General features: G+C 37.1%; 1 protein-coding gene across 8 annotated transcripts in view; it reads right to left on the bottom strand.

The window, feature by feature from the left end:
* NT5C2 (5'-nucleotidase, cytosolic II) overlaps positions 1-13,056 on the bottom strand; it is an 86,183-nt gene that overhangs the window by 41,645 nt on the left and 31,482 nt on the right. For 5 of the 8 annotated variants that reach the window (XM_045803019.2, XM_045803020.2, XM_087862745.1 and 2 more), the window contains one exon: positions 1,225-1,298. In XM_045803019.2, coding sequence (XP_045658975.1) covers positions 1,225-1,298 — 74 coding nt within the window. Of the gene's footprint in view, positions 1-1,224; positions 1,299-6,638; positions 7,145-13,056 lie in introns of those variants that run through there. The other 3 variants (XM_045803022.2, XM_087862746.1, XM_087862747.1) reach the window with 3 other exon arrangements.

Here is a 13,056-nt window from a genome sequence, read left to right as displayed (position 1 = left end):
TGGAAAGATCTACCCTGAGAAAGTACAGTACTTCCAACCTGCTTTCCAAGAAGTGGTCCTAAAAGTGTCTGTGTCCAATTAGAAAAATATATAAGAATAAATATGCAGCAAAAACAACTTTAAGGCAATAGAAAATGAAATAAACAACAAAGAGTATGGAGGGAAGAAAGGGAAATTCAAACCAAGTCAGTGTATATTTTTAATATGTAACTTGTTTGGTACAAAGCATAGCCACATCTATGTGGCAACTACCTATAAACTGTATGTGTTCATTTTTGCATTATTATATTGCAATACATATTACATACATTTATAATACACTTATATGTTATAATGCATATTATTATACTAGCCTAAATTGAACATCAAATTGAGATCTAATTTGAGATGAAACTTAGTTTTCTAATACTGTTACAAGAGGTTTCTGAAGATGTGAATTTATACATTTTAAGATTTTTGTGTAAAGACTGTATTTTTTATAGAAAATTTCTGAAAGATTCTTTTTCAAGTGTCATAGCAATACACACACGCATGCACATACATATATACCAGGCACTCGACTCAGTCCTTCATCTCCACTACTTAAGCTAAATGACATTTTCACATCAAAATCAAATGAATTTTTAATAAAAACTTCGTAAGTTCTGAAAATATCTTGCAACTGTTAACTAATCCACTGATTATTTCAAATATATCTCAGAGACAGGAAGGGAAAAACAACACAGTGCTGTGTTTAAAGTCTATCTGATAATGAACAAAGCAATAGCTCTAATTTTTAAAAAGTCCTTACATAGTGTATTTGCAATCATTTTAATGGAAATAAACACATTTTCCATTTGTCTTAAGAATAACATTAAAATTTTTAACTGATATAAGTTTTCCTTGCGTAGAACGAGAGATACAAAATTCCATGTTGAAGAATAGTTTACAGAGTAAAAGCCAAAAGTGCCCTGATATACACATTAATGTATAATTTCACCATACTATTTCTTACCAGGAACTCTAAAATAATTTAGCACTTGTTCTACATATCTATATTATGTAAATCTCAAGGATATTTGGTAATTTCAATATTCATAAATATCAATGGAAGGAGCTTTGATAATAAGAGCTTCTAGTAGCTAAATATATGATTAAACCAACAAGTGTTTAGCAAATTGCCTCCTGCAGACCCACTGTGTTTTATCTAAAACAGTTTTTAAGCAATTGAAAAGTGCTACTCACCAGCAAGTGTATAATCCATATCAAAACCAAAACACTTTATTTTTTCCATGGCTAAACTTCGGTTCACAAACACCCTAAAAAAAGAAGCAAAAAATGTTCTCTCAATTAACACTGAAGCAAACACCCCCCAAAATTCCTAAGTTTAATGTAATTATTTGGTTATCTTTCTAGATTTTTTCATTTAAATACCAATATTAATATTCATAACAGGGGCACCTGGGTGGCTCAGTTGGTTAAGCATCTGCCTTCGGCTCAGGTGATGATCTCAGGATCCTGGGATTGAACCCCACTCCCGCATCAGGGCTCTGGCTCCCCGCTCAGCAGGGAGTCTGCTTCTCCCTCTCCCTTTGCTCCTCCCCTTGCTTGTGTCCCCCCCCCCACTTTCTCAAATAAATAAAATCTTAAAAAAAGGGATGCGTGGGTGGCTCAGTCATTAAGCGGCAGCAAGTCCTGCATCAGGCTCCTTGCTCAGCCGGGAGTCTGCTTCTCCCTCTGCCTGCTCTGCATGCTGTCCCCCTGCTGTTTCCCCTGCTTGTGCGCTCTCTCTCTCTCTCTCTGACAAATAAATAAATAAATAAATAAAATCTTTAAAAAACTTAAAAAAAAAAGATTCATAACAAAAATTATTCAAAGTCCTTCTTATACCATAAATGAAATCAGATATTATATGAAAATATGTGTATTTTCTTACTGTTCTTGGTATTAACAATGCCATGTGCTAAAGACTTCAGAGAATCAGCTCTCCTTTTCTAAGTTTGACCCCAAGATAAGCTTATTTTTGAGATTTTATAATACATTTAGTCATTCATTTATAAATTATTTAATAAACAGAGGTTCATTTAAAATCTACCACATGCCAGATACTAAAGACATAAACATAGGGGCGCCTGGGTGGCACAGCGATTAAGCGTCTGCCTTCGGCTCAGGGCGTGATCCCGGCGTTATGGGATCGAGCCCCACATCAGGCTCCTCCGCTGTGAGCCTGCTTCTTCCTCTCCCACTCCCCCTGCTTGTGTTCCCTCTCTCGCTGGCTGTCTCTATCTCTGTTGAGTAAATAAATAAAATCTTTAAAAAATAAATAAATAAATAAGGACATAAACATAAATAGATTCATTCAAACACTGAGTGCTTACTATATCCCAAACAAGGTACATGATACAGCAGTAAATGAACAAGAGTACCTGCCCCTGGACTTCTATTTTAATTTATGATCTCTATCCTTGAGGAATTCAGCCTAGCAGGAGAGACAGTTATACATAATAATTTTAGCAATTCAATAAATGTTATAAAATAAGACAGAGGCAAGAATACCACTTCTTTAGAGACCAGAAGAGATGTCTGAGCTTAATCTTAAGCAATCAGTAGAAGTTTTCCAAATGAACAAAGCAACGAAAGCAATCCAGGCAGAATAACCAAGCATGGACAAGGTTTATAGTGACTATAAAACATTTAGTATGGCCGGAGCTGAGGAGTTTTCTTTGGTTTTGCTTTTCTGTTTGTTTTTGCAAAAGGAGGTTTTCCAGAAGAGCAGGAGTAGGGAGAAGGGGCAATAAAAGCTAGCTAAAAATGAAGCTAAAAAGGTTTAGCAGGAGTCAAAATCATGAAGACTTTGTATGTCACATTAGAGTTTGGACTTGATCGTGCAAGCAAGGACAAATTACCAGATTTTGAATAAATGAAATAATCAGATTCAAATTTTAGAAAGATCACTTTTGAAGACACAGGGAAAACTAAACATATAATAAAATGGTAAATCATCACCATGATGCTGTTTGGGGGTAAGTTTTACTCATCTCTGAAAACAAAAGTATCCCTTTGGGGCACCAAGGTGTCTCAGTCAGTTAACTGTCCGACTCTTGATTTCGTCTCAGGTCATGATCTCAGGGTCATGAGATCAAGTCCCATGTCAGGGTCCGTGCTGGGCATGGAGCATGCTTGGGATTCTCTCTCTCCCTCCTCCTTCTCCCTCTAACCCCCCACCCCTCTCTTAAAACACACACACACACACACACACACACACACACACACACACACACACCCTCCCTTTCCATCTCATCCCCAGCTTGATAGCCAAAATTACTGAATAGTTTATTCTCTTATTACCAAACCTTTTCTTTGCCTTCATTTTAGAAGTAACTGTGAGAAATGACAATGCTACAAATCACCTAGAAACCTTGTTAAAAAATAAAGATGCCTGGACTGGGCTCCTATTCATGATGCAGGTCAATAATCTCCAAAGAGGAGTGACTGTACCAGGGGATGCAGAAGACACCACTGAGTACAAAAACAAGATATCAGATCTTCTACGGACACTTATTTCATCATTTCAATATGTCTAATTTGTATATGTTTTCTACTATATATAAATAAGGACAACAGTACACGAAGGGATGAATGTTCTACATTTTAACTGATGCAATACTGAAGAGTTTGGGAACCACTAATCTAGGTAATGACTCTTCACCAACTCATATATTAGTATTTCAAATTTTAGCAGAAAGCTTTTCCTCTCATCAGAATGTATGTACCAATTTTAAAATGCAGACCAAAAAAACCAAGTATTTGCTTAGAAATATTTTAATCAAGGACTTAAAATCAATAGGCCCTTGAATTAAGAACTATTAATCTTCTGAAAAATATGAAAATCATTACTTATCTTAGTGTCTTATGCACACTAGATTAACTCTATAAAACCCTTAGTTCCTGAGAACTAAATCCTGAGAATTAATGCCAGTATTGGTATTTAGCTCCTTATCTCTGTAATACTGTAGATTAATACTTTATTTTTCTAATGGGATTATGTATTTATTATATTATGCTTTAACCAGTTTATCTACTAAGTACTGATGAGTTACATATGAAAGTCAATGTTTAGAATCTAGATAACACTGAGTCTTGTATATTAGCTTCGCCACTGACCAATAGTGGACTATGTTTTTGCTTTTTTTCCCAAGATTGTATTTATTTGACAGAGAGAAAGACAGCGAGAGAGGGAATACAAGCAGGTGGAGCGGGAGAGGGAGAAGCAGGCTTCCCGCTGAGCAGGGAGCCTGATGTGGGGCTCGATCCTGGGATCACCACCTGAGCCAAAGGCAGACGCTTAATGACTGAGCCACCCACGTGCCCCAATAGTGGACTTTGTTTTATACAACAAGTACCTAAAAGGCCTATTTATAATTCTTCATATCCCAAATTACTGTAGCAATGGTCCTTTGCATTTTTGGCTTCCTCTGCAGATAGGTGTTTTTCTTTTCTTTTTCCTGGGGCTTCCTATTCCTTAATTAGACCTGATGGGTGCTGTGGTCTCCTATTTTAAGTTTCCCTAATATAGGCCCTCTCTAATGGATGGGAGGGGGGATAGAAGCTTAATGGATAGCTGAAAGATACAAGGAGCTACAAGTAAATGACACCCACCCAAATCTTTTTTTTAAACACCCGCAAATCCAAATATATCACCATGATCCTTGTACCACTTTATCAAATTTCACCGTGCTTTTACTGATAAAAAGCATTTACTTATTATCACCTTTTCTCAGTTACATAAATCCTTCTGAAGGCACAAGAAGGGTAAGACATAAAGCAATGGTTCTAACTCTGGAAAACAAATGTTGCCACTGAAGATTAGGTTTTTCAAACACACTCTCAATTCAGGCTAGAGGCCAACAGGATCAAATCCTTGATCAGAGCCTAAACAGCTGACATGCCTAAAATATTCTATGGGAATTCAGGCAGGAAAGACCGGGAAGATTCTTGTGATACCATCCAGGAGGGGTATATGTTGGGACCATGTGATAAAAGAAACAGGTTTGTTTCTGATAGAGTGATGTGACCTGGTTTCAGGTACAGCTCAAATCACAAGGTTAAAAAACACACTTTGCTAATATCGATCAGTGCTAAAGGTAGAAAGAAACTGTCAACAGACCCAGCAAGATAGCTTACCAGTTTCTTTATTGGTCAGAAGAAAGATTAAGCCTGTACTCCTTTATCACATTAAGGATATGAAGATTATAATGCACCCTAGGTACACTATCCATACAAACTCTTGGAATCGCATATGTTGGGAATATGAAAATCTATTGTTTTTGCCAAAATTATCACTGCTAAATATCCATCAAATCACACTCTTTCCCCTTTAATTAACTTGTCACCTTATTCCATCAGCACATTTGCTGAAAGCCTACTACAAAGCCGGTACCACTTTGTTTCAGGGAGTAGACTGAGTGAGGAAAGACTTTTTAGATACCTGACTTTAGGAAATAAGATGTTGTCTTATGAAGGCCTTCCACTAAATATCCTTTATCTTTTCATTTTCATTCAAAATAAGTAATCTCATTCACAGAAGCAACTCCTGAATTTAAGAAAGAAACAATCTTTCCTGTCTCCCCTTCTCATTCCTATTATGAAATAAAAAGAAAAATCTCACATGTGTTTTCATCTCCTTTTCCTAATTTATGCTATAAAAATGGGAGGAAAGGGCACTAGGGAATTAAATCTAATTTGTGTGGGAATACCTAAAGTGTATTAAGTAAAGCTGTGATGATAAAAGGGAATAGCTGGATCATAGAGAACTGCAATAATACGTACTCTAAGATTTACAAAGATAATAAACATCCAAATGCTGAAAGTATGCACTGACTTCAGAAGACAGGCAGCCCGGGGCCAGAAATATCATGTCTCTAGGATACAGTCTTCAAGAGAAACAATCCCTTGGCCTCAAACTAATCACTATTCTTTACTGTTAGAACAAAAGAGAGTATTAGGCACTGTATCAGTTGAAAGACTGGCTCACTGTCCCACCATACATTTAAAACAAAAGATCATATCTGCTTGGAGAATTCAAAAATTTCTATTGGTTCCAGGGCCTTGACTCTCTTTGCCAATATGCCAATTTACTTGTGTCACTTTTCTAAATTATTAACCAGTGGAACACACTCCACTGTAGAGCTTCACCTCAAGAATGTGAATACATTTGTGAAATTAACTTTCCAAAGCTTACTTTAAATAAAGCACAAAGTTTCCATAAAGCATGACTGACGTAAGCATCCAACCTTAAAATGCAATGATCAGCAAGAAATTCCTACATATTAAGGCATTTGCAAGATACAGATTTGAGCATTAACGAGTGAAACAATCTTTAGGAAACAACACATATAAAACCTGGCACTATAAAACCAGGCACAGATTTAGACAGAAATAAATGTAACAGCTTTTACTATCATATCCCACCACAGTAAGGCACGAAATTTAAAGAAATTCTATCCAAGTAAATACAGATATTAACCATAAGAAATAAGACTATGTGCTTTAAGAATAGGGATCTAATATCATCATCCTTAAGGAACATGAACATGTAACTTACTAAATTTGGAATTTTGTAAACAGCACACTCTTAGTGGTTTTGCGATTTAACTCACAATTCAAAGCAGCATTACCTCATCTGTCACTGGATGCCGTTCTGCAATGTGTGAAACTATCTGAATCAATGAGTTCTTGAAGTCACATAACAGAAGTCTTCTTCGAGTCCCTAGTATAATTTATTTCTGTGTAACTTTAACCTAACTTCAAAAAGACTGTTTTAGTCTGAACCAAGCCGCTCAACAGCATGTATCTTCTGAGACTGTTGGAGAAAACACCTCTGTGTCTAATTTAACTTGTCATTGGATATCACTGTTGCTCCACAAAAATCCTTTTGGAATAGAGTCTCTTTGGCGATGGTGAACTTTATCCCTAGCTCCTCCCCCTGCCTAGAGTCACAATTTCCTGGCCAAGGGCCCAACAACGGTTACTGCAACAACAAGTGAGACGAAAGATACAAGTATAAAATCTTCCCGGGCATGTTTTGGTTATGGGTTTGTGTAATAATATACTCAAAGCTTGTTGCAATCAAAGAAAAGTTACAAGTGTTTTTTCTGAGATCGAAAGTAAAATTTAGATTACGAACCAATCAATGTCTCTTTGTGAGTGTATATGTGTGCTTACTTAATAAAAATATGCTATAATGTGGATTTCTTTTCTAATTTAGCATCTTTCTCCCCAAACTAGTTTCTATTTCTGCTTTTGGCACTCTCATTTTACCACTTGACCCTAAAATCTAGTTAATATTGTTTCCTCTCCCTCAAATCCACATCATCTCATCTGCCTTCATTTAAATTTCCAAATGTTGGGGGCGCCTGGGTGGCTCAGTTGGTTAAGTGGCTGCCTTCAGCTCAAGTCATGCATGATCCAAGGGTCCTGGGATCCTCCCTTAGCAGGGAGCCTGCTTCTCCCTTTGCCCCTCTCCCTGCTCATGCTTTCTTTCACACTCTCAAATAATAAAATCTTTAAAAAATAAATAAAAATAAATACATTTCCAAATTTCTACGGAAACCAAATCTTCCATTCATTTCATACTGCTAACAACTTGTCCAGGTCCTTGCTAACTCATTAACTCTTTGGCAATCACCTTCCAATTGTTCTGCCTGAACACTAACAGCCAAATTGATTGTTTTGAAGTATTGCTACTCAAAGTGTGGTGTGTGGTCTACAGACCAATGCTCCTCTGTGAATAGTCATTACTAATCCATGACATGATACATACAGAAATTGCAAGTATTTAGAAACCTTTACAGCAATTGTGAAATTTTACATTTGTTGAATGTAATAATAAAAAATGCAGGGGTGCCTGGATGGCTCAGTCCAAGGAGCGTGCAACTCTTGATCTCGGGGTCATGAGTTTGAGCCCCATGTTGGGTGTAGAGATTACTTAAACTTAAAAAAATAAATAAACTTACATGTCTCTTCATTTTCCTAGTAATTCATTTTTACTATATTTTATAAATGCATCAATTTGAAAAGACTGGGATGAAAACAACAACAACAAAATGGATTCCGCATCTCTGATAGTTTGAGAAGCACTGTCCCCAGCTCCAACTATGTCACTCTCCTACTTAATAACCTTTAGACATCCCTCACTACCTGCCCAAACTATACAAGTTTTTGTATCTTCAAGGAGTTCAAAGCTTTTCACCATCTCTCCAAAATCCGTTTTACCTCATATTGCTCCACATCACGCACCTTTTGCTCTAATAATCAAAATGAACTACTCGCTATTTCCTAAAGGTGTCCTGAGGCTTTGTTTATGCTGTTCCCTCTACCTGAAATGTCCTCCTCAGTCATCTCTAATTTTTCAAGACACAGCAATCTCAAGTGATTTCTTCAAGAAACTATTCTGGCTGTGCCACAGAACTACTGGCAGTGACGCCTCTGGGTCTCAGATTACTTTACTACTTAATGAAAGAGATTATAGAGCTGTGATCCATGTGAGAGGTCTGAATATTCAAAATCCTTCATTCTGGCTTGTGGTATATTTTGTCACATACATAAAATATACAGGTAGTTCTCTTATTCTTTACTGGGTTATAAACTTTGAGACCAGGATTTACTGCCTTCCCAAAACCTAGCATAGAGCCTTGTAAAGAGCAGATACAATTTTTAACTGATTACTGGGTTTCTTTTGGGGGTCGTAAAAATGCTCTAAAATTAGACAGTGATATTCGTTGCATGACCCTGTGAATATATTAAAACGACTGAATTGTACACTTTAAAAGAGTGAATTGGATGGTATGTGAACTATATTTCTATAAAGTTGTTATTTAAAAAAAGAAACATAATTGCAAGACCTCATTCTACCTTTATGTCCCTATCCTTCAGGAAAAAGTATGCTTGGCAATGTAAAAATATATAGGTAAGAACTTTCTAATTTATGCAATGGATTCCTAAAAATTGAAATTCAAATACCATAGATATACAGACACAACAAAACACTCTGGACTAGATTTTATAAAAGAAAAAAAAGATTTAAGTAGCATTAGTTTTTGTTTTCATAAACTTCAGCCAATAATTTACTAATATGTCTGAATATTTTCTCTGAGGAACACCCTCAGGAGGGATACATTTTATCACATTGTGCCAAGAGAACAGCAGCCTGTGCTTTAAAAGCCTGAACAACAGGGGCGCCTGGGTGGCTCAGTCCGTTAAACGTCAGCCTTCCGACTCAGGTCATATCTTGGGGTCCTGGGATCCTACTCTGCATGGAGCTTGGTGTCAGGCTCCATGCTCAGTGGGGAATTTGCTTTTCCCTCTCCCCCTGACCCTCCCCCCGCTCGTGATTTCTCTCTCTCAAATAAATAAAATCTTTTTAATAAATAAATAAGTCTGAACAAACATATCATTTCTAAAGTAAAACATGAATTAATTATAATATTCACTTTTCTCACTCAAATATTCAATATAAAAACGTTTCGGTGAAAAGAAGTGACTATGGTGGCATACACAGAACAAAATAAAAGAGGATTAAAATTTAAGATGCCATCAAGTGTAAAACTCACCCATATTATATGCCACTAAAAATGGGGGGGGGGGATGCCCAAGAAAATGTAGGGCCTCATAAAGCTAGGACATCACAGGGCTACCCATAACATGAAGAAAAAGAAGAAATAAATCTGCAACATAGAAGAAACACACAAAATGTGTACATCTCAGCCCTGACATAGTCCAGGGCACGGGGAAAAACCTCCCCTTGAGAATCTGAAGAGTCATGTAGTAGGTTTGTGGTCTGAATTTACACTACTAGGATGGTTAATATTGCCACTAGGTGACTAAAATACAATTATCTGGAAGAACCTGACTTAATTCTAGGTGATATACTCCTGAATGCAACCCAATTTCAGAGATGTTTAAATGTTAAAAAATGTGTATAAAATACTAAGAGTATTGATCACACTATCTTTCCACTCAAGCTTTCAAAGCATACTTTAAGGAAGAAACATTAAAATTCCTTTCACCTTCTTTCCCAAATGAAGAAACCACAGTAATGAGAGCAGGATGGCAAGGAATAAAAGAAAAGACTAGCAAATGAAGAATACACAAATTAAGGGAGAAACTGAAGACAATATCAGTACTCTGAATATAAATTTACTGTTCCAGAACCTTAGTCTAATTAAATACAGGTTTTTCCAATCCCTTTTTTCCTATTTTCCTCTAAGTTCTTTTTCATTTTTTCTCCACAATTTCTTTGAAAGATTGTATTTATTTATTCGAGGTGGGGGGGACGGGATGGGGCAAGAAGCAGACTCCCTGCTAAGCACCAAGCCCTATGCAATGCGTGGCTAGATCTCAGGATCCTGAGCCATGACCTGAGCCAAAACCAAGAGTTGGAGGCTTAACCAACTGAGCCACCCAGGCACCCCTTCTCCTCAAGTTTTTAAAGTAAAGACCAATGTACCAGTGTATAGAGGATAATTTACAAACTGCAGCAAAATACAAAAGTTGAATTTTGTGGGATAAAAATGAGAAGAAAATATGATTATCCAATGTTATCATTTTAGGCCAACTTAAAAATTGTACTGACTGTGCCTATAATGGAAAAAAGAGAGGTCGAAATCTAAAATTTAGGGAAGCCTGGATGGCTCAGTTGGTTAAGCCTCTGTCTCTTGGTTTCAGCTCAGGTCATGATCCCTGGGATCCAGCCCCAAGATAGACAGGCTCTGCACTCAGCAGGGAGTCAGCTTCTGTGCCTCTCTTTCCTTCTCCCTCTGCCACTCCCCACCCGCTTGTGTGCGCTCTCTCTATATATATTTAAAATAAAGAAATCCTTTTTTTAAAGATTTTATTTATTTGACAGAGAGAGTGAGTGCACAAGCAGGAGGAGCAGCAGAGGCAGAGGAAGAAGCAGGCTCCCCACTGAGCAGGGAGCCCAACGTGGGGCTTGGATCCAAGAACCCTGGAATCACAACCAGAGCTGAAGGCAGATGCTTAACCAACTGAGCCACTCAGGCGCCCCTAAAATAAAGAAATCTTAAAAAAAAAAAAAAAAAAATCTAGAATTTAAAATAAAAGCAAACGATAAAACTCATATCCTAAAGCATCTGTATTTCCCTAAGTACATTCCCTTGAATAAGGATAAACAATAACATGGAAACCTGGGTGGCACAGTTGGTTAAGCCTCAGACTCTTGATTTCAGCTCAGGTCAGGATCTCAGTGTCCTGAGATTGGGCCCTGTCTGGGGCTCCACACTGGGCGTGGAACCTGCTTAAGATTCTCTCTATCCCTCTGCTCCTCCCCCCCCAACTCTCTCTCTCAAATAAATAAAATCTTAAAAAAAAAAAAAAAGAAGCAGCACTACCCAACTCTTTTCCCTTTGCATTCTCATCAGCAATACATTTGAGTACAAGGTGCTCCATACTGTCTGGGTTTTTTCTTTTTTTAATTAATATCTTCTTTTAAAAGATTTTATTTATTTATTTAATCTGAGAGCAAGAAGACAGATAGCCAGAGGGAGTACAAGCCAGGAGGAGGGAGAGAAGCAGGCTCCCTGTTGAGCAGGAAGCCCAATGTGGGGCTCAATACCAGTACCCTGAGATCATGACCTGAGGGGAAGGCAGGTGCTTAACCCACTGAGCCACCCAGATGCCCCATATTGTCTGTGTTTTTAATTTTAGTCATTCTAGTGGGTCTGCAATGGTATCTTATTGTGGTTTTAATCCATATTTCCCTAATGACTGATATAGAGCATCTTTTCAAGTGCTTATTGGCCGTTATCTTTTTCTGTGTGAAATATCCATTCAAATCTTTTGCCCTTTTTTTTTTTTAAAGATTTTATTTATTTATTTGTGTGTGTGTGAGAGAGAGAGAGAGAGAGAGAGAGAGAGAAAGCACAAGCAGAGGGATCAGCAGGCAGAGGGAGAAGCAGCCTCCCCACTGAGCAAGGAGCCCCATGCGGGACCAATCCCAGGACCCTGGGATCCCTGAGCTAAAGGCAGACACTTACCTGACTGAGCCACCCAGGTGTCCCTTTTCGCCCATTTTTAAATGGGTTTGTTTATCTTGTTATTATGCTGTGAAAATTCTTCATACATTTTGGATGTAAGCCCCTTATCAGATATATATGTATTGAGAATATCTTTTTCAGTCTGTAGATTGCCTTTTCATTTTCTTAATGGTGCCTTTCAAATAGCAGAGTTGTTTTGCTTTTGTTGTTATTGTTGTTTTGATGAAACACGAGTGAACAATTTTGACTTTCATGTTATGTATTTTACCTAAGAAATTTTTAGCTAATTCAAGGTCACAAAGATTTTCATCTACACTTTACTTTTTACCCTTGTATTTAGGTCTAGGATCCATTTCGTGTTATTTTTTTACATACGGTTTGAGGTAAAGGTTGAGGTTCAATTTTTTTTCTATATGAACGTTCAACTGTTCCAGCCATTGAATTACCTTGGCCTCACTGCTGAAAATCAATTGACTATATATGCGTGGGTCTATGAATTCGCTATTAGGTTTCATGATCTGTAGACGTCTATCCTTACACTAATACCATACTGTCTCCAGTACCATACATTTACATAAGACTCAAGTATAATTTCTGGTGATTTAACTGTAATAAGAATCTTTTTCCTATTACTATTAGGAAAATATTTCATAGACATCAAATGAAAAACTGTACCACGTGTCCAAATATCACACATACAAAAATTGTGACTATTAGAACTCTTTACATACAAAGTACAAAATTTATCCACTTATTTCTAAAGATAGCAAAGGAGAATAAAATCTAACTGATTTCATTTATATGATCCATGCATCTCAAATGAACTTGCTCAAGGGTGCCTGTCTGGCTTAGTCAGTGGAGTGTGGAACTCTTGATCTCAGGGTTGTTGAGTTCAAGCCCCACAATGAGGGTAGAACTTACTTTCAAAAAATAAATAAATACATGGGCAATTATAAAAGCAAATCTTAAAAAAAAAATGAACTTGCTCATTTATCTATTCAAACAGCATGGGAATTGCCCCAGT

The sequence above is a fragment of the Ursus americanus genome, chromosome 6, assembly GCF_024610735.1.
Source record: "Ursus americanus isolate L20-20 chromosome 6, mUrsAme1.1.p, whole genome shotgun sequence".
In the NCBI taxonomy this organism is placed as follows: Eukaryota; Metazoa; Chordata; class Mammalia; order Carnivora; family Ursidae; genus Ursus; species Ursus americanus.
Note: the sequence above shows the minus strand (reverse complement) of the source record. Positions and strands in the feature narration are given on the sequence as shown.